Below are 21,710 nucleotides of genomic sequence, written 5' to 3'. Positions count from 1 at the left end.
TTCTAAATACTTTGTACCTTATTTGTTCATCATGTTCTGTGCAGCCCATAAAGTTCCCTGTAAGCACAAGCTGAGCTGCCTGATTCTTGACTGACCTGATTCTTGTCCCGATAGCCCGCCTGGAACTGAGGGACATTCTTGATAAATTCCTGTAAACCTCACAAGTGCTTAAATCCTTCAGAAAATGCCAAGAATTCAACTGGCGAAACAACTTCATGGTCGTTCAGAGGGACTTGAACCTGCCATCATATGATCGTTAAGCTTATGTGGAGCTGGCAGGGAGCGAGGGCAGCACTGGGCCTTGTGTTGGACGCAGATCAACATGTTGCACTTAAGACCAAGGTTGAGTTGTGGAAGAGTTATGTGTTGTGATTACATGGTATGTTACCTTTATGTTTCCTATTACAAGGAGACACATCTCACTTTCACTGTGCCACATAGAAACAAAGTTCAAGAAAACCTGTTGGTTCAGCCCTGAGGTCATTTCAATGAAGCCTCATTCACTATTTTCCCACGGCTTTTTGATTTTTTTTATAATCTTTAAATTAGGACCAACTCATTCAAATCCATCACTACTCTAATGGGAGTGTAAATTAATAATCCTAATCCTGTATTGTAACATACTCTATTTTAATTTCTGGATCTCTCTCTCTCTAGTTTAGGTCTATATTTTTTTTTATCATCCCTTCTCTTGATGTCAGTAAATATAAAGTTTACTTTTATAGGACGTATCCAAATCGGTGACTACACAGAGGACAGAGAGGCAGTAAAGTAATTCAAGTGAAAACAGAAGATGGATGAAGCGTGGAGAAGAAATGCTGCCGTGCAGGTTTCAGTCCATTGGACGGCAGCGGCAGGAATAGGAGGAGCCACGGGGAGCACCAGCAGCGCCTCTGCTCCTCCTCTGCTCCTCCTCCCTGCTCCTCTCTCCGCTCGCTGCTCTGCTGCAGGCTGCTCCGCTTCACAAGAACGAAACCGAGCGGACCAAGTTTTCAGTCAAAGCCGGAGCTCGCAGCGCGGACAGATGGATGAACCCTCTCCGTGCAGTTTGGGACGCGGAACCGTTTTGGAGTCGGAAAGCTGATGCGTCAGGACTGAAGCGCAACTTCAAACAAAGCCAACAGCGGAACAAGTTGTAGCCGAGAGGACGGATCCGGATCAGCTGCGATCAAGGTAAGACTGAGACCAAGGATCGATCGATGGTTTGACACTTGTCCATGTGGGGAAACTGTCCAGTTTCCAGTTTGAGCCTGTAACTTTGACGGTGTCTGGATGTTTGCTGCTAACTTGGGAGGAAAGTTGCGCGCACGCTGCAGTTTCACATTCACTGCGTTAAACGAGGTGGATTTCACGCTGCGTCCCTCCACGGAAGTCCACCGATCCCCTTTCAGTGGCTCTGAATAGCCGACTTAAATTTATCTGCTGTGAAACAAAGGAGGCTTCAAAGCGGAAGATATTTATTTGGTCGTTTTCAGCTTGTGCACAGTCTTCTGTGCCATGGTGTGATTAATGTCACAACTAGGTGAAATGTATTGGTGAATGGCTTTTTATTACATGCTGGCATTTAGGAGAATGTGAATGCAGAATGCAATAAAGCTCATCTTAAAATAAGCTTTAATTATTACTCCATCCAACATAATATAATATAATATAATATTCTCCTAGTTAATGCAAAGACTGTGAGTCTGCAAATCCACTGGGTTTTTTTTAATCTGTTGCACAGTGGTTACATAATTTTGTGCTTAAAGAGCTGCTCTGAGGTGTCACATCTTATGTGGGCTTGAAAGCTTTGCCCTTGGCAACATCTTGTATGTGAGCCAGCTGAGAACAGGGGGTTGGCAGGAATTTATTGGCTCAGGCTGAGGTTGGAGGCGAGTCGCAGCCCTGAAATGTTTATAGGGGTGGAAAGATGTGGTGAAGAAGAAAACACACCCAGGTGTTGCTTCTTTGCTTGTGATAAATTGCAGATGGTTGTATTAGGAACAAGTTCATGTGGCTCATTGTTGTCACAGGTTTGACATTGATGTATATTTTATAGTGTAAACCGCTGTTGCACACACACACACACACACACACACACACACAGAGTGATATTATGTGGGAGTGCTCCTTATCAGCTCTACTTTGATCTCTCTAAAGTCTAAAGTTCATTTCCGTTGTAATCCGGCTCACTGATATGAGTATTGTATTTCTGAACAGCCCGTTCACCAGTGCGTTTTGTTCAATCATAATATGTGAGCAGTGTTTATGGTGGTGTTCACATCAAAAGAAGTGCGCTGAGCCGCGTTCATAAAATCTTTTGCTCCTGTGCAACTATCATAAACTGTCCAACATAATCAAAGGAGTGGCTCGTTTCCCTCGTGCTTATATCTTTTATTTCTTTTCCTTCTTCAGATTTAAGGCAAGATGTCTGTCAGCAACCATGAAAACAGAAAGTCTCGCTCCAGCTCCGGCTCCATGAATATTCAACTCTTCCACAAGACGTCTCACGCGGACAGTTTGTTGACTCAGCTCAACCTGCTGCGCAAACGGAGAGTCTTCACCGATGTCGTCCTGAAGGCCGGAAACCAATCCTTCCCCTGTCACCGGGCCGTCCTGGCCTCTTGTAGCCGATACTTCGAGGCCATGTTCGGTGGTGGGCTCAGGGAGAGTCGTGATGCTGAGGTGAACTTCCATGACTCTCTCCATCCCGAGGTGCTGGAGCTCCTACTCGACTATGCCTACTCAGCCCGAATCATCATCAATGAGGAAAACGCAGCGTCACTCCTAGAAGCCGGAGACATGCTTCAGTTTCACGACATCAGGGATGCAGCAGCAGAGTTTCTAGAAAAGAACCTCCACCAGTCAAACTGCCTGGGGATGATGCTGCTGTCAGACGCTCACCAGTGTCAGAGACTGTACGAGCTGTCGTGGAGGATGTGCCTGGCAAACTTTGCTACTCTCTTCAGGACAGAGGACTTTCTCAGTCTTCCCAAGGACAAATTCCAGGAGCTGATCCTCAGTGAGGAACTCGAAGTGGAAGATGAGAGTCTTGTGTATGAGGCTGTCATTGACTGGGTAAAGGCGGACATGGAGCGGAGGCACAGTGAGCTTCCTGAGTTGCTGCGCTGCGTCCGCTTAGCACTGCTCCCTGAAAGCTACCTACTTAAGAACGTTGCTTCAGAAGAGCTGGTGATGTGCCACAAAGTGGGTCGGGAGATTGTCGAGGACGCCGTAAGGTGTAAGATGAAGATCATACAGAATGATGGCATTGTGACAGGGTTCTGTGCCCGGCCAAGAAAGGTCAACCAGGCTCTGCTGCTGCTCGGAGGACAGACGTTCATGTGTGATAAAGTCTACATGATTGACAACAAGACCAAGGAGATTACGCCCAAAACAGACATCCCCAGCCCCAGGAAAGAATGCAGTGCCTGCGCTATTGGTTGCAAGGTTTGTATGTGGCCTATTAGATTATGTGAATTCTCATGAAATGTTTTTTAGATGCATTCATAATGTGTCTTCCTGTTGCTCAGGTTTACGTTACGGGAGGACGTGGATCTGAGAATGGGGCCTCCAAAGATGTCTGGGTCTATGACACATTGCACGATGAGTGGTCCAAAGCCGCCCCAATGTTGGTTGCCAGATTTGGACATGGTTCTGCGGAGCTTGACCACATGCTGTACGTTGTTGGAGGACACACTTCTCTTGCAGGCTCCTTCCCTGCCTCTCCATCGGTGTCTCTCAAGCAGGTGGAGCAGTATGACCCTCAGACCAATAAATGGACTCTGGTGGCACCGCTCAGAGAAGGCGTGAGCAACGCCGCCGTCGTCGGTGCCAAAAACAAGCTCTTTGCCTTCGGAGGTACGAGTGTAAACAGAGACAAGTATCCCAAGGTGCAGTGCTTTGAGCCTTGCCAGAACCGCTGGTCAGTACCTGCCACTTGCCCGCAGCTGTGGCGATACACAGCGGCGGCTCTAGTCGGCAACCATGTTGTTGTGATTGGTGGCGATACAGAATTCTCAGCCAGCTCCGCTTACCGGTTCAACAGCGAGACCTACCAGTGGTCAAAGTTCGGCGACGTGACGGCCAAACGCATCAGCTGCCACGCGGTGGCATCAGGAAACAGACTGTATGTGGTCGGCGGGTATTTTGGAGCTCAGAGATGTAAGACACTAGACTGTTACGATCCGTCATCGGACTCCTGGGACAGTGTGACCAGCGTGCCCTACTCACTCATTCCCACTGCCTTCGTCAGCACATGGAAGTACCTCTCAGCATAGAGAGAGACGCACTGACTGAGGTTTCTACGGTGAGTAATTGTAGTTTCCTGACACTGACAAACAAACAACATGTCAATTATATGTGCTATTCATAGTGTCCCTATTGTCAGATAATATATGGGGACACACTTTATAAAAATAAGAATATCTTCAGACAGTTTAAACAACATTGTCAAGGTATTTAACAAGCCCAGGTGAATATCAGTTGGAACTGGACAAGGCTGGTTTACAACCCCTCACTGTTTTCAGGGTTGCTAGTGGTTACAGTTACACATTATCTAGCTGCTGTGACGGCTGGGTGTTGGATAAACATGGTGGAGACCTGGTTTTAAGAGCAGGAGGAATGTCAGCAGTGCTGGTAATTACAGAGCGGGAGCTGCAACACAAGATCCCTGTAAGTAACAGGAGTGAGGTTGAGAGGCACGGATCAGGTCTGTGCTTGTAGCGCCAAGAAGGCAAGTGGGCAGGCTGCTGTGCAAAGGGCAGCCTGGGGTGCTAACTGATTGTCTGCAATGAGTCAGTCACCTTAAAACAGTTTTAAGTTGGAAAAGGTGCTGTGACTCATCCTGTTTAAACATATGGAGCTCCAGAGGAGTGTGTTAGTCGGCTTCAAAGGAGCGCCTAAACATTCCTCTGAATCAGCTGGACTCACTTTACATAAAGGCAATGATTCCAGTGTACACTTATTGATTAAAAACCCTTATTTAGATTTAATAGATTGATTTCTAGTCTCATGCGAGTGTTCATTTAAGTTGCACGTTGTTGCTTTAAGCGCTTTCCAGGACACAAACACGCGAATGTACGGCAGTATCATATTTAATAACAGACACAGGACTATCTGTTCTTTTCTCAGTCAAATCACTAATCTTATCTGAAATTCACGAGGGAGTGGACGAATCCATCTCAAGATACGAAAATACGGCTGACTGTAATCTTAACAAGCGAGGAAGGAATGACAGGTGGCAGTTTTCACAGCTTCATGTGACATAAGAGATGATACTTTTTTTTTTCCTGAGGGCTGTTTGGTTTTTCACGTACAGGAAAGACAGGAGGAATGAAGGAGCTATTAGATGAAACCGGAGGAGGAAATACAGCGATATACTGTAGGTTTACAGGTTGTTTATACATGTGCCCGGTGGTAGTATAGTTAGTTTTAAGTTTCATGGCATGGGGCCTACTCTGTGATCTAATTTTAGCACTGTTGTAATTGTTGGAAAACGAGTTACGGGCTGCAGTAGTCACAGGATGAGGTTTTACAAGATGATGTATGTTTTTGATGCAAATCTACAGTCCATCATCTAGGAAGATAATGTCCCACATATAAAGCAACAGTTTGCTTATGCAGTGTTGACACACAACCCCTTCTTGCTGAGGTTTGATGAGAAGATTGAAGATTACACGCATCCATTTGGACCAATCAAAAAAATACAGAGCGAACAAAAAATATCCAGCAAGTAAATAAATATGGAATTCATGATCATAGTTTGTCGTTGTGTGTGTGTGTGTGTGTGTGTATCACTGTTTCTTTAACTTACATTCAGTGGGTAAAAACAAAACAACAGCTTTTTCCCGTCGGGAACACGTAAATGCAACTCTACACATGCTTCTACCGAGAAGATTGAAAGTAAATCCAAGCGGAAGCAAGTGAGAAGCAGAGGGCTTATATGTGACTTGTGTCTACAGTAAACAGCTGGTTTTGATGGAGCAGGGGGCTTAGCATTATGAGGCTGCTGGTATGGATGTCTCAGCGGTAGTCACGTTTAATTGGGCCCTCTTTGAGTCACACAGGCTGGCTGTGAGAGATCAAGGCACCACATCCTTACAATTACGGTAGACACCAAAGAAATTTAGTGGGAGCAACAAAGTTTCAGAAAAGGACGCTTTACATACACACACACACACACACACACACACGTACACATGCGGGAGGAGATGAAGTGGAGTGCGAGTAAGACCAGGAGAAGTAAAGCTATATTTTGTGCAGTTTGGCAGCCGAGACTAACGCCTGCCTAAAAATACTTCACTCTAGAGGCTGTCAACTTTCAGCTGGGGTCAGAGAGAAAAATAGTGTGTGCGTGCTGCGTGTGTGTGTGTGTTCCCTTCGTGTTTTTGAAAGGGCCCAAAACCAGTCAGCTGTAGTATTAACTAGTAGTGTTTTGAGTTTTTATGCAGTTGTGAAACTACTTCATGCTGCTCTCTCTCTTTCCATCACACAAACACACGCCGAAGACAGGCACATTGCTGGCATTGCCCGTGCTTTAAAAAGCCAGCCATCCTTACGCTAATTTGGGAGGAATGAAGGTGTGGCCTGCATTCCCATTAGTAAAAAATCTGTTAATGTTTCCTTGTGGTTCAGGCGCCCGAGTTGTCCTGGCAAATTTGCGGGGTCTGTATGGGATTACCAGTCTTTCTGTTCTTTTTGTTGCCACTTACTATAGTTTGCAGCCCTGTGCGTTTTCACCAGATGTGACTAACCACAGGCTCCGCGGCCAAACCAGAAGCCACTGTTGATGGAAAAGTATTTGTAAATGTTAAAGCATTATTATTCACATTTGTCACGGCCCAGAGAGGAGAAATAAATATCTCTTTCACGTTTGATTTTATTGTTTTGTATACTATCTATGTTTTTGGAGGTAGTACATCATCTAGCATCAGGGTGTGATCTGGTCAGTTGTTGGGACCAGACTTCAGGCAGACAGGATGTAACCGGAGATCCCAGCACACAAGTTCAGCACAGTCCCCCTCTCTCCTTTCAGCCATTGAACTATAACGGCCCAGAAGTGACTGTTATCTACGTTAGATCTTTTGTTATATCAGCCCCCACCCCACCCCGTTCCTACTCCATCCCTCCTTCCTCATCGCCCTTCTCCCGCTCCAAAAAAAATAAAAAATACACAGACATTAGCAGCATTCTCCTTTTTAATGAAGCCGTTATGAGGTGGGCACGGTTCTGTGTGATGAGTACACCTGGAGAGGTCAGGGGCCACAGGGGTCCTCGGCATCCCCAGACAGCTGCTGTAAAATGAAAAAGGTCACGGCGGGATCAGGGAGGAGGAGCTCAGAGGCCCCAGTCACTCAATACTAATGTTTTATTAATGCCTCACTGTGAGGGCCACCAGGAACACACGCTGAATGAAGCTTTTATTGTGGCATCTGTGTACAACAACGGTCCCCCTTCCTGCGTTCATTCAGACGCACACATCCACCATTAAAACCAGCACGTGCACACACACTTTGTCTCCGGTTCTTTGAGTAATCAATCCTCTGCATTACAGCCCTCGGCATGGCTGCTTGAATTTGCATAAACCTAATGAAGTTTTTATTGGTCTTTTCTCCACGCTCCAAGTAACAAAAAGGAAAAGGGGAGAAAGATGCTTAAAATGGCTGAATAATCACCCAGACTAATTTGATTACGCCCTTAAAAACCGACGAGCTGCCAGCCATACAGTTACAGGGACCGCTTTAGAAAGCCAGCTGGGATCGGACAGAGTGTGTCTGCCTCCTAATTAATCTAAATTACGTAATATTTGCGCCTCTGTAGTATTACTGAAGTGGCGTGGATTCAGCCACAGAGACGCTCTTTGTTCCAGTCTTAAACTAGAGTTTCTGCAAGGATTCATCAAGACATGCCTCATTATACTTTTGCAGCTGCACCAAGATGCTTGTGCCTCCTGAGCTCACGCCAGAGTCCTTATTTATCCCTGCAAACAATGCAAAGTCATGTAAATGAAGTGATTCATATAATTGTCAATACAGTGGAATTTTAGGTGGTCATTAGTAAACATGGCACAGGCCTCGCTGGACACAAGGGACACATAAAGAAAGAGGCATGAGCCTTGGTTTAGTGCAACGTGGATAATTGGACCTCTAAAAGACGCAGATGGAATCCAAGGTGCAATCAAACAAAAAAGAAATGGAGATGAATGTTATAATGTGTGTAACATTCATTTGATAAATGTGACTCACGCTGGGGTGTGTGGTCTTTGAACTAGGTAGTGTGTAATTTTAAATCATAGAAACGCTTGAGAAGTGGTAATTAGTCTTTTTTGTCAAACTCAGTCTGCCGTTATTCCCATGTGGAAGAGAAAGATAAGGGATGCGGGCAGACAGACTCTGTCAGGTTAAATCTCAGAGTGCCAGATCCAATCACTTCATATAGTCCCAGCCCATCTGTTGGTCTGTTGAAGGACAAAGGGACTCCCCCTGTCCGTCACAGCAGCAAACACCAGCCTTGGTAAAATGAGTCTAAGAATCAGGATGAGTTGGTCAGAGGGTGAAGAGCGTGACCGGTACAGCTCAGTGTTGTTTAGAATTGACCTTGACATGACAGGTAATAATGGCAGGACTCTGTTAGCTCAAGTCTGGTCACAGCTGGATCCTTGTTGCAGCTGAGGCAGCAGAGCAACAACCTGTACCTTTTATGACTCCGTGCACTTCCCTCACATTGTTCACCTGAGTTCAGATCATGCCGGTGGCTTGGCAGCACAAATGCATCATGTGAAAACACACAGTCGCTGCAGTGTGAAGATAGATGACTAAATATAAGCTGTGACTCTTACGAAACGCTGATGTTGTCGTGGCTGGAACGCACCAGAGCAGCACAGTATTTAAGATTCAGGGGCTTGTTCTTCATCATCTGCACTTAAGGGAGATTAGATTAGCAGCAGCAGCACTCAAGAAGTGCGGGCAGTGACCTATGCACATGTACACAGAGAGGGAAGCATGGAAGCAATGGAAACTTTCCATCAGGCTTGCAGATGCATGTGATAAGAGGAGCTACTGTTTATTTACATAGGCTTTAAACCGTTTATTACTGGCTCTGTATCAAACTTCAGTAGTTTTTTGGTATAAAAGTATACAAATTGTAGATAGATTTCAAATTTTGCTCATTTAATTAGTTTTAAATTGAAAAATCACCATTTCCTCTTTTGCTATGAGTTCCTGTTTGTAACCTCTTGTTACTTCCCTGTTGTATCAACCATTGCTCGTACAGGGCTATGGCTGCGTCCTACTGTTACGCTACATGCGATGGATTGACAGCCGTAACAGATGCGTATGGATCAGTGGAGGCTTCTGTAGTATCAGCCGGCTTTGTTGGCCATGAAAATGAGAGCTCATTAAGTTATTCAAACAAAGCCCCAGCAGAGCCTGCCTTTAACTGTCAGCTCGAGTTCACCTAGAATAGAGAGCTCACACACACACTTCATCTCCTCTGGCAGTGCTGAATAATTATCTTCAAAAAATATGCAAATTAGATGTAAACATCATGTTTGGTTTGCGCTCCACCCCCCTTCCCAAACTAGATAGTGGAACATTCCTTCATAACAGCAGGGGAGGAAAATTAGATGCTGAAGTATCTGAGGTTGCTCCAAAACCCAGAGATGAGAGATTCCCAAGAATTCATCTCGGTGTTCGTAATACAAAATGGTCTTTTACAGAAATGTAACCACAAGAAGGCGTCATGCGGGTTACATCCAGATAGAGCAGAAGAGCAGCTGGTTTTGGAATATGTGTTTTATCTGAGTGCAGAGAAGCTTATTTTTCCTCATTGCCTTGCTCAGATATTTATTACCTAGCGACATAAATGTCACATGTCGGCTTAATCCTACATGCCACTGGGACTTGGTTAAATAACGCCCTGTCCTGAGGCATTGTTAACGCTATGTGGGTAAGCCTGATAAAGTGGCATGGTGATAAGCTGATGTGTATCCCTGGGGACTGAAGTCTCTGCATTCCTCTCTGCTCCCTGAGAATGTCCAGGCCACCCCGCTGGTCACGTGGTTGGTCCCCCATTCAGCAGCAGCAGCTCCTCCAAGTTCTCAGGATCTAAACATTAATCTCCCCCTGTCTCTTTCCCCTAGATCAGCCGCGGCGTCTGGTATGCAGTCTCCCTATGCTGGCTGCAGAGAAGAAGAAGAAGAGGAAGAGGAAGAGGAAGAGGAAGGTTTTGTGTTTCCACCGTGGCTCCATGCAGCTTGATTCACAGCATCTTCATTTCCAGAGGAGCGAAGGCCTGAGACTTGGAAACAGACCAGAGACTGGAAGCCTGCGACCCCTCACCACCTGATCTGTTTACTTGTCCTTCTTGTGTAACTTTCCCACCAGCCTGAGCTGGACTCGTTGCCATATATACTTCATAGCTGTCTTTATATAACATGCAGAGCTGTGAGCTGTAGGCACCCGCTGCAAATCTTCGGACTTTTCTCTTTGGTTCCTTCTGAGACAAATAAGCTACTTTGACTGTGTCAGCGATGCACCGTGCAGCTGACTCACTCCATCATCAAACATGTTTATCATCTCACCAGTAGATTACCAATTAAACTGTGCTTGTCCCCTTCTTGTGGTTTCTTTCCTCATCCTGATACTGGCTGTTTACTCAGGTGTAATTTATTTGGACTGGTGATCAACTGAATTAGACCTTTTCTCTGCCAGACATATGGGGAAGGAGCAAAGACATTTGGGGAAGTGTATGATTTTGTTCACAGAAACAATCTTCGCTGTATTTTTAGACTTTGGACTTGGGCTTCCCTCAATTTTGGTGAGCTAAATTTGTATCTTCCTCCACGGACTTAAAATACAAGCAAGAATGTGGCCCATCGTGGCTGAAGAAGATACTTCACTGTTTCAACTTTGATTTTTTTTATGTTTTTCTGTGTGTGTGTGTGTCGTCTCTCAGGGTTATGTTAAGGTTTGCTGTACTTGTTCAAGGAAGGGTAACCTTTTTGTTTTGTCTTTACTGTTCAGAAAACTTTCATTGTGAATGTATTTTTTTTATATTAACAGTTACAGAACTCATATTGTTGAAGTTGTTCTTGTATTGTTTTGCCAAGTGAAAATAGGATCACACTTCATTAGCAGTGATTATATGAAAAACATAAATATTGCCAAAACCTGAATGGCTAACCTTACTGTTATTTTAGAGTCCTACGTAGTTAGCTTTTTCTAGCTATATTATTTTTTCATTTTATATTTCAGTATATCTTATGGAAGTCTTTTGTGTTCATAGTTTTGTACATTTGCTTTGTATTCATTTGTAGGAGCCTTTGATTTGCACAATTTGTACAAAGAAATCTATAAATGGTCTTAATTTTGTGTCTTTGTCTTAACCCAGCATGGGTAGTGTGAATAATCAAAGCCTTTTTGTAGCACATAATTGAGGTGTTTCTCTTTCATTTGTGTACAAACCTGCAGTTTTCCAATAAATCAAAGTATGTTTCAGATATATTGGTATATTAAGCTTTTACCGATAACATCATCTGTTACTTCATGTTCTACAGCTCATAAAAATAAATGTCATCGTGTTGAAAACATGCTTCACTGTCCTGTTTTCCCGGGAATGATTAGAGTTTGACAGCTCTGTCATTAACACATCAGACAGGTACTCTTAGCGGGCCTCAAATAGTTCCCAAGTGGTTTTGGTATTTATGAGGAGCTCTCATCCCCTAACTCTTGTCCTCTCTCCATGGAGCCAGTGAGTCCATGCTTGCTCTCCCATAATATGCCCTTGTCACAGTAATATTACACATTCTGGTTATGTGGTATGTAAAGTACAAGCCTTTGGTGCTTAGGCACTCACTCTTTAAGATGTGCATAACCCTCAAACCCTGAGGAATGTGCCACACTTCTTCACAGTGTCAGGTGATGCTTCTCCATAACTCTCCCTGTGCAGCAGGTTAACGTGAGAAAACAGTGGAGCACAGTCTGGGCGTCGGATGAGAAGGAACGGTTGCTTGTCACTTTTTTACAATGAGGAATGTACCCACGCCCAGGTTACGTTGGGCGGCTCTGAATGCACTGCCTGCAGGCCTTAAGTTTTAACATATCTATGATGTTGGAGCTACTGAGCCATCATTGCTCTGGTGTCTACTCTGAAATTACCCTGAAGACAGTTTGTTTGGATTTCAGCAGCTTATAATATTTCAACTTTCAAACTCTTCCTCTGTTTATGTATCCAAGAGCAAATAGACATAAGGTCCCAAGTGGAAAAAAACTTAACCTTAAATGAAGCAGATTTAGGTAAATACAAGTTTTTTAAATCAATAGAAAAAACATGAACTTTCTCTAGAAGATTTAACATTTTCACTGCCACAGTCTAATGAAGCACACTGTTCTTTTAGTTACGTTCTTGAACAGTAAATTGACCCAAAGTATATAATAAATAACAGTTCACTCACTTGCTTTAGTCTCAAAACTTGGTACAATTCTAAGCAGCTTCACTGTTGCAGCGACAGAAAGGTCTGTCTTGTAAAGATGTAAACCCAAGTCATGTTCCTCGTGTTTGGACAAACTGTCCGTCACAGGGCGGCTTCTGTTAAACCTCTGGAAATGCTCTGCTCTGGACGTGATTACAACGTCTCATTAGACCATCACTTCTATCACGCTCCTGACCAGTTCTCCTTCTCATCATTAATTTTCTTTTCCACCTGCCACTCTGCCCTGATGGAGATCAGATGAGTTAACTTGAGGATGTTTAAAGAAGATAAATGGATGAACTGCATACATATTGTAAGGCTAAAGAGCTTAATGTTTTGCGAGTTGTTTGCAAATTTCAAATTAACATTTGCTCTGATTATTGTAACGGCATCTTCTAAAAAATGAATGAGTCTGATGTACTAAATATCTAGAAGACGGGAATTATTGCGTTCAAAAGATTCTGTGCTCCACTCATGCCAAGAGATTTACCTAAAATTTTCATGATCCATCTAATAAATTACGTAATTACAAATAGTCATTAGAGAATAAAACAAACGATTGAATGATATAACACATTGTTCATTCCCCCCCAAGCCAACAACTTCAAAGCCAGCTAGTAATTGGTTGTAAACAAGCTGTGACATCATGCCTGTAAAACGCTATGTCCAGTGATGTGGACATGTTTGTGTCAGTGTGGGTATGGGGATTCAACAGAGGTTAATTTATGGATTTTTAGATACAATGAAGACACGCATAAAAAGATGAAACACCCGTCTCCCAAAAAAGGACCTTGAACTGGACAGCGGGATGTGCAGACCAGTCAATGGCTCCTATTGTAATGCAAAATGTGCAAACTGAGTGATTTCAAACTGATCTAGCCGACAACACAATTAAACCATGGTGAATAAATAGACATTTGAAAGTCGGCTGGAGACAAAAGAACCTCAGATGCTGCCAAAACAAAACAAAAAAAGGGGGGGGGGGGGGGGGGGTGAAGGGAAGGAACGAGGACAAACTGCCACAACAATCTAGATCCTGCACTGAAAGATATGTGGGCTCCTTGTGCACGGGTGTGGTTTCTGTGCATATAAATTTATGCCCAGTGTGTGTGTGTATCCAGGCTGTGTTTGTGTCTGTGAAGGGGGGGGAGCAGTTGCAGCTTCTTGTTAACCTATAAGAAAGGAGGCAGTGAGGTGGAACGGACAGGGACGTTGCACTCTGCCTCTCCACCTAACTACTGGCGTGTGTCTGCTGGCCTGAGACCCCCAGCTGGGGGCTCTGCCTGCTCTGGATGGGGACAAAGACTCGTTGATGAGGCCAAAATCGACCTCCTCTCACCTTCCACAGGGGGTCTGGGTTATGTCCCTGCAGGCCAGCTTAGGAAACCCCAAAGAGGACAGCTAGATCAATATTTACCTTCTGGCTGATTCAGACCTGACTTGAAAAATCTGACTTTATTTTTTGTCTGAAATGCTGTATTAGGAGAAATAAAGTGTATATTTGACAAAATGGTGTTTATTCGTGGCACTGTAGCTACATACGGAACATTTTACAGACGTTTAAGCTGTTTTTCCACTGTCAGGTCACAATAAAGTATATTTTTTAATTGGATGTGGTGAAGTGTTCATGAGGATTGCAACAGTAAGACCTATGAACAGGTAGACAGTGAGTGTGTGATGACTTTTTCTGTGTATGTGCGCTTACAGAAATCTCCCTCATTGCAAATATCTGCAAGCAAACATCTATCTTCCTCTCCCATGTTGTCTTTCTCTCTCTGTCTCACTTTCACATTAAGTTTGTTTTGTTGTACTTCGTTGGCACGAATACTAAGAAAGGCACCGCAAAACCCGTCCAAGTCTTCAAGAATAAATAATTACTGAACAATGTTGTTCCTCTTCTCTCGACATCTATGCTGGTGGTGCAGTTTAATGTGTCTCTACATCGTTCTGTCTCTCCCTCCATCTGGCTTTGGGCATCTCTGCTGGCAGCAGCTCTGAGGTTTCAGTTGGCTGGGTAAGCAAATGAGGAGTAAACAGAGTGTGAGACAGACAGACAGGCAGTCAGACTAACCACTGGGTTGTCTTGTCTCTGGTGACTGAGCAGGAGGTGTGGACTCAGGAGTTTGACAGGTCGGTTGACACCAAGAGGAAAAAGAGAGACCTGTCGTGTTAAATCTCAGACTGAGCTGCGTGGCGTGGCCCTGGAATTAAACTTTCTATGATTGTAGAGCGTCGCTGTGAGAATCTGTTATGAATACAGTCTGTAGTCTGTTCACTAGTTGGACGTACATCATATGTTTTATTGTGAATATATTGAAAAATAAGATAAAATATCACTAGGTGAAGTTTTCAGCTACATTCATTTATGAATGTATTAACTTAAAAAAATCAATATACACTTTACTTTTGACTTTAAATGATCCTCAAAATTGTTATTCTGACTCTGAAGTGTAGCTGCGTTAACTTGATATCTATAGAACAAAATCTGTTTTAATATAGTCATTCTCCCAAAAAATATTTATTCCATTACTGCAAACTTTTCATGGACCAGAAAAAGCAGTCTGGTATAAGTACAAAGTACAAATACTTTGTCAAACCATTAAAAAAAAAACATGTTGGTGTTGAATCGGACGTTTAAGTTTATTCTGCCATCCTAGATAAGGAGGGCAAAAACTCTAGTATAGTGTAGTCAGTACAACACCACCTGTAACTACAACCTTCTTAATAAACCTGTAATTTTTTACAAACATGCACCATGACTAGGTTAGTTTAATTATCTTTAACTACAACACGTGTTATAAAATTTGCTTGTACTATCATAACTTCACATAACTGTGAGGATGGTAATCAGTGCATTACAGGGGGGCCTGCTCAGACCTTTTCCAACAACGTGTGACTCCTCTCTGTCTCCCTCTCTTACTCTCCACCAGATTAATTTCATGGCTTATATTTTTGAGTGTCTGTGCAGTGACGACCGGTGGCTCTGACAAACAGAGCAACACAGAGAGAAAAAGAAAGAGAGATGCAAGCACAGAGAGAGAGAGAGGAGAGCGCTTTCAGCCTCGCCAGGATTCGGCCACAGTAATGGCTGTTTACACAATGGAATAATTACCCAGTAAACTTCAGGAAGAGGAGAGGAGAGGAGAGGAGAGGAGAGGAGAGGAGAGGAGAGGAGAGGAGAGGAGAGACTTTATGGTTCTGGCATGCATACAATGGATCTGACAGAGACACGGTTGATTGTTCAGTGTTCAGGCCTTTGATGAGCTCAGTTCTGTGTATTTGCTGCCTCGTGCACACACTCAAGCTGGAACATGCAAACACACATGGAGCCATTTGACTGCTATTTGCCTGCAGATTCAAATTCCAAGTCGCCCATAATGAAAACGTGTTTTCCCTTCTTGTTGATGGACCCAACCTGAGATCAGTGGTGAATTAAGTAAATTTACTTTACTAATATATAGAAGAACAATTTTGTATTTTACTTGACTATTCCAACAGATTATTAACATTTTTATTTATTTTGTTGCTATATTTTACTCTACTCCACTTCATTTGTTATGGAAATGTAATGCTTTGTAATGCTTTGTAATGCTTTGCATTAGTTTCATAGGTGTAGTTACTAGTTTTTAAAGCAGGTCCACCACAGAAAGAAAAGCGATTTCACAAATGTGCAGCTGCATGACTCTCAGACTTTGGCATTTTTAAGATGCCTCTCCCCTCCCATGCTTTCTTTTACAAACAGAGATGGGAAGACCGGGTGGAATATGTACTTTGCTAGAAGATCCATTGTGAGCTCCCATCACGTCACAAAGTCAACACAAGAAAAAAATTCATTCACACGAAAAGGACACAAAGGCTTCAGACTATTGCCGGTGAGCAACCACTGTGGGCACAGACAAGATGAGTCAGCAAACATTCCAGGCAAGCCTGGCATACTTGAATTCATGTGGTAAAAAAAGATCCAGTTCTCTTCCTTTTTGTAACAAAAACTCAGCCAAGCCCTTTGTTTTGTTCCGGGATTTTCATAAAACTGACACTTCCTCTGACTCTCATTAATAAACAGGGGCTCATTCCCAGTGGGGCCGGTCCGAGGCTCAGAGAGGGGGTTGATAAAGGCTGAAATTGCATGACGGGGTTTGATATGTTGCCCGAGGTGACACATTTATGCACACACACTGCTTCAGTTCTCCAATACTCACTTTTCCACTTGTGGAGAAAAATACACTTTGTCTGATGAGAAGGCCTCCGAGCTGGAGTGCAGCAGATGTAAACCTTCCCTGTGGTACTTACAGAAAGACGCTAAAGAGAACGATGAAAACATGCCACACATGTTAGTGTGTGTGTGTGTGTGTGTGTGTGTTGGAGGCAACCCCTGCTGCTCTGTGTCCGGCTGACCACTTCAGATGAGATGTGACACTGAGGATGAATAATACAATGGAGAGATACTCTGACGTGTCGGCAGCATCTGTCTCTGTCTGGGGCTGACGTGTGTCTCCCTCCCTCCTCATTCAGAGCAGAGCACAGGGCTTATACAAAACTAATGAAGCAGACGCACGCTGCATTAACACACACACACACACACACACACGAATACAGAGATAGACAAACGACCGTTCTGATTCAAAGAGGGGAGATGGTGCCATGTGGCTGCAGTGTGACCAGCATCTCATCTCACGTTCCTAAAATCCTCCCAAGGGCCTCACGCTGGTTTCGACGCACACAAGCGATGAGAGGCTCAGAGGAGGTGGATCACGGTTAAAACTTACCAGAGCCAAACACTGACTGAAGCCACTACAGAGGAGACCTCTGTATCCTGACTGGCTGACAGAGAGCGTTTCCCAGAGACCAAAAGAAAGAGATTAATAGAAACAAACAGACATGGAGAAGAAAAAAGAAGCAGGAAGAAATTTGCTGCAGCTGAACAATGGCACAGTCTTCCTTTGTTTGTGGTCGAGCAGGTTCATTGGAACCTGTGTCACATTATCATATTATCCCTCTTAATGCACTTCAACACTCTGCCAAGAGTCGTTGACATGTTAATGGTCTATAATAAGAACCAGGGATAAAAAAAAAAGAAAAGAAAAGAACAAACATACAGTATGTGAAGCGGGGTGGGTGTGTTTACACTATGCTGTGCGTGTATGTGCACGTCCAAGAGTGATTTCACTGGATTGGCAAATAGTGTCTCCTCTGTTGCATAAGTTTGTATCTCAGAGGTGGTGAGAACCTTTGCAGAAGGACTGAAGGCTTTTAACTGTCATAACAGTGGAGAGATGAATCAGAGGCACTGTGCCCGTGTGTGTTTAGTATCTTTGTCTGTAATACAGGAGCTCAGCGTTACCTGGCAAGAAAGAACCAGTTAATCTCAGTCTGGTCAGTCCTCCAGCTAAACACCACATCCAGCTCAGGTTGGCTGCATGTTTTCTCCCTCGCACCATCTTCTTTCTGCCTTTCTCTTTATTTCTCCCACCTTCTTGTAGCTGCATCAGTCGCTAAGTGCATTTTGTCAAGTGTTAATTTCTGCAGGTGGTGACGGCCGACTGTCCTCAAAGTTTATGTAGGTAGAAAGTCTCGTTTTGTGTTTGCGTTGTGTTTCTGTTTTTGACTTTAGTGAATGGTGCACACGTCTGTAGTGCCTTTAAATAATTAAATAAATTCAAAGTCCGGCCTTTTCTCAGCACGTTGTCACACAAAAACACCCAGCATTGTCCCATTCTGGTGTTCAGTGTTGTGGCAGTTAGTGGCCTTTTGCTTTTTTGGCAGTCTCCCCGTCTCCTCTACCCCCGTCCTCCCTCCACCCTCCTCCTTCAACCAACAGAGGCCACACAGCCAAACAAGCCTGCCAGCTCTGGTGGGACACTGGCGGCTGCTCTGTTCCAGCTCCTAAATCACAGAGGCTGCGTTCAGATCCCCCCCGTAGAGCAGCGCTGCACTTGTAATGAGCTCTGCTGCGCCCCACTCTTCCAAGATGAAAAAGGGAAGTGCCGGGGAAGCTGCACGCTGCTATTCTCGCTCTTGTTTGTCCATTTAGAGTTTGGATCTTTCTGGTTTAGGGGCATGCATCCCCTTTCTCATCACTTTCTCGTTCAATGTTGTGGCGGCTTTGAAGTTGCAGAAGCACTTAAGGAAGATATCAGTGCCTGCAAACAGACATAAAACACGATATCATCTTATTTAGACAGAGAAAACTTTTCTCTGCTTTTGATGACGTTGAAATGGTCAGGCTGGAGAGAAGTGCACCACCTCGGGCTACACTCTTTAAAGGGGAAAACTAATCCTCAAAGAGAGCTCCTCAAGATAATGCAAGGGGTTTAAGTGCACCATCAACAAAAGTGCATCTGCTTCACCTGAGAGCCGACGGCTCACTTTTACTTGCTGTAGATTAACTTTGCATTACTTTCTGGATTTTAGATCTTCCCATAGGTCTTTTGTTCCCTTTTACTTTAGATATACATGTATTTGAAAATTTCTTCCACTTTGTTTTCCAGTTTACTTGAAAGCGAAGCACATATGCTCCAATGTTTGGCACAGACTCAAACATGTTTGATGACGGCAAAGAAACTTCTAGTCAAAGCTCCTCTTGGGTCTTTCCAGGAAGAAGCTTAGCAACTTCAATTGCCCACATCTTCACATTCTGACATGGAGAGAGTTTTCCATGCAAGCTGCCAGGATGCTATTTGTCTTGGCACGACTAGGGTTTGACTTTAGGTACCAAAAATGTGCATGAGTGTGTGCTTTGTGTGTCTACAGGAAGTTCTTTCTGCTTCTTTGAAAGTGCCACAGAGACCTCACACACTGCACCAGCCTTGAACACCACTGCCTCCTGAAACGCTGATGGAAAATGCATCGACGTCTCTGGACAGGTCTTACATTTATCTGATATTAGTCATTTTTAAATCAGGCTTTAATATAATATCTACAGCTAGCACTTGGTTACGTAGGGCTCTAAATAAATAAGAATATTTCCCACATGTTCAACTATTAATATAATCTTAACTAAGTATTTTGTATATAAATAATGTTTATTTTATGTTACTATAACATAATCAATCACTTGTCCGCCTTAAATTCAAGACTTAAGAAGGATGATCAAACTGTGGTATTCACTGCTGCCTCATACAATAGGATCAACACACAAGCACAAGGGAATAAAACTGGACCAACCAGATAGTCACCAGCTGACTGCAAAATGCAAATCCTGTGAGCACAAAGGGCGAGTCAGCGCAGAGCACACTTCCTTTATAATCTACCCCCTTTCAATTCACCTGAGGCATCTCTTTTGGCACAACAATAGCCCTCCACCTGATCTGATTTCCACTCAACAAGGAGTTTTTTTTAACCATTGCACCCCCACAGGGACTTCTTTTGTGGATGATAGATGGAAGATCAGTTGAGCAAGTTGGAGGAACAATGATTCTCATTCATCTGAAGCAAAACTATGAGCAGACAGCATGAAATCCCTCCAAGTTTACATATCACACTTTACAAATCCATGAGAACTCGTGTCCAAGGAGACATAGAGTAGAAAACACACACAGTTGTTGCAAGCAATAGAGCTTTGCTGCTTGTTATCACTGATAGATAAAAGGCACATCCCTTATCTGTTTTTCAGAATATACCAAAGCCTGCCAGGAAGGCTGTGAAGAACAATATGAAGGAGCCTTGGCTGAAAGACGTATTTTACTGCTGGCTATCTTCTTGTAATCACCTTGGGTGTTAGCAAAAAGAAGTATAAGAGGACTCTTTGTTTCCTTTCAACAAGCAAATCTTTATGTCAGACAGGACAGATGACACTCAGATAAACTGCCATGAAGTACATTCCTTCATAATATTACCTGGAAAAGACAATATATCCTTCTGATTTTGATTATCATCTAACTTCCACTAACACCGCCAAGAGGTGGAGTGAAAACTCCACCTCTGACTTCATCTTGCACTGACACTGACAAAGTTCCCTGAAAAACCAGCAGCTCTAGTCGTACTTTGTGTTCAGTGCTGATTAAATGTTAAACTGACCACCACTAAATGGTGCATGCTGACGTGTTAAGCTCAGACTCTCAGTCTATTAAAATGACTCAATTACCCCAATTACTTGGGTTGAACTAGTTGCAATTGATAAAACACATGTAGATGTTGACAGGGGTCATAATTAGATAGTGCATGGCTCTGGCAGGTTTTCCAGTGGTCAGACTGGACTGTTAAACTGGCTAATCGCTCATTTCAGCCTGCCAAAGCAGAAGAGAAGAAGAAAAACAAATACACACCGAGACATGGAGTCTGTCTATATGATTTGTCTCAGTGTTTTATGCGTCTACAGGGAGGTTCGTCTGCACGTCTGTCTGTGTGGAGCATCTATTTGTTTAACTTTGTGGTGAGAAGAGCCTCAGCACAGAACAACAACAGCCAAGACTCCTGACTTCCTGCTAACTGCATCACATAAAACGCCTCAGAGCTGTGAGGCGGTTTAGTCGAAGGAGGGCCGGAGACAGTAGATGAGAGGGGATGAGACAGGGCGACATGCAATGGGCAGAGCAGCGGAATAAACGAGACAGAAACAAAGACAGAGTCAAACGCAGCTTTTCTCCACAGAGGAAGCAGCCTGGAAAAATAATTGTTGAGAGGAGACAGAGAAAAGCCACTAATGACAGCAGACAATAAAAAGCGGCCACTACTGTAGCGTCTTCCTGGCCAGAATGACAATAACGCAGGAACCGTTGTTCCTGCTGTTAGCAAAGGTCTACAAAGGGACTGAACAGACGCAACCACAGCACCTGAAAATAGAGCCTCGTCTGGGAATAGACTGTTATTAAGTCGTCTAAACACAGAGTCAGTAACACCGTTACTGCACCTCCTAGACAGTGAGGGATGGCTAGGGTGCTAGGTAATTGGGTGGTCAGGATTATTTTCACAAGCAGTGAATAGAAACCTAAATAATGACGCCGAATTATATGTCACACATTCATGTGGTAGCTGCTGAGAGGGGAAAATAAGAACAAATCCCTGTAAATACAAATTTACACTCATTGCATGACTTTTGACTAAACAGCAACAAAACAAATCTGCAGGAAACCATCAACCGACCGCGACTTAAAAAAGTCTAAGTAATAAAAACACAGACAAAAATAATTTTGAGACTTTTTATTACTAAATTCTCTCTAAGGCAGCGGTTTGTGTCCACAGGATGTTCTAATGTGTCGCAGTGAATAAAATAAAACAGTACAAAAATCAGTTTTGCTGTGTGCTACAAACATCATTAGAC

At 43.6% G+C, this 21,710-nt stretch overlaps 1 protein-coding gene across 2 annotated transcripts; it reads left to right on the top strand.

Moving 5' to 3' along the window:
• Positions 1-907: 907 nt before the first annotated feature.
• Positions 908-11,567, top strand: enc3 (ectodermal-neural cortex 3). 2 transcript variants are annotated; one of them, XM_026346066.1, is made up of 3 exons: positions 908-1,173; positions 2,395-3,429; positions 3,513-4,259. In XM_026346066.1, the coding sequence occupies exons 2-3, from the start codon at positions 2,407-2,409 to the stop codon at positions 4,257-4,259; spliced, it is 1,770 nt and encodes a 589-aa protein (XP_026201851.1). In that variant the 5' UTR covers positions 908-1,173; positions 2,395-2,406. The 2 variants fall into 2 exon arrangements, with proteins under 2 accessions (XP_026201851.1, XP_026201852.1); XM_026346067.1 differs by lacking the exon at positions 908-1,173 and adding an exon at positions 10,121-11,567 and having other exon boundaries at positions 2,407-3,429; positions 3,513-4,288.
• Positions 11,568-21,710: the final 10,143 nt, after the last annotated feature.

This window comes from Anabas testudineus, chromosome 4 (assembly GCF_900324465.2).
Source record: "Anabas testudineus chromosome 4, fAnaTes1.2, whole genome shotgun sequence".
In the NCBI taxonomy this organism is placed as follows: Eukaryota; Metazoa; Chordata; class Actinopteri; order Anabantiformes; family Anabantidae; genus Anabas; species Anabas testudineus.
Note: the sequence above shows the minus strand (reverse complement) of the source record. Positions and strands in the feature narration are given on the sequence as shown.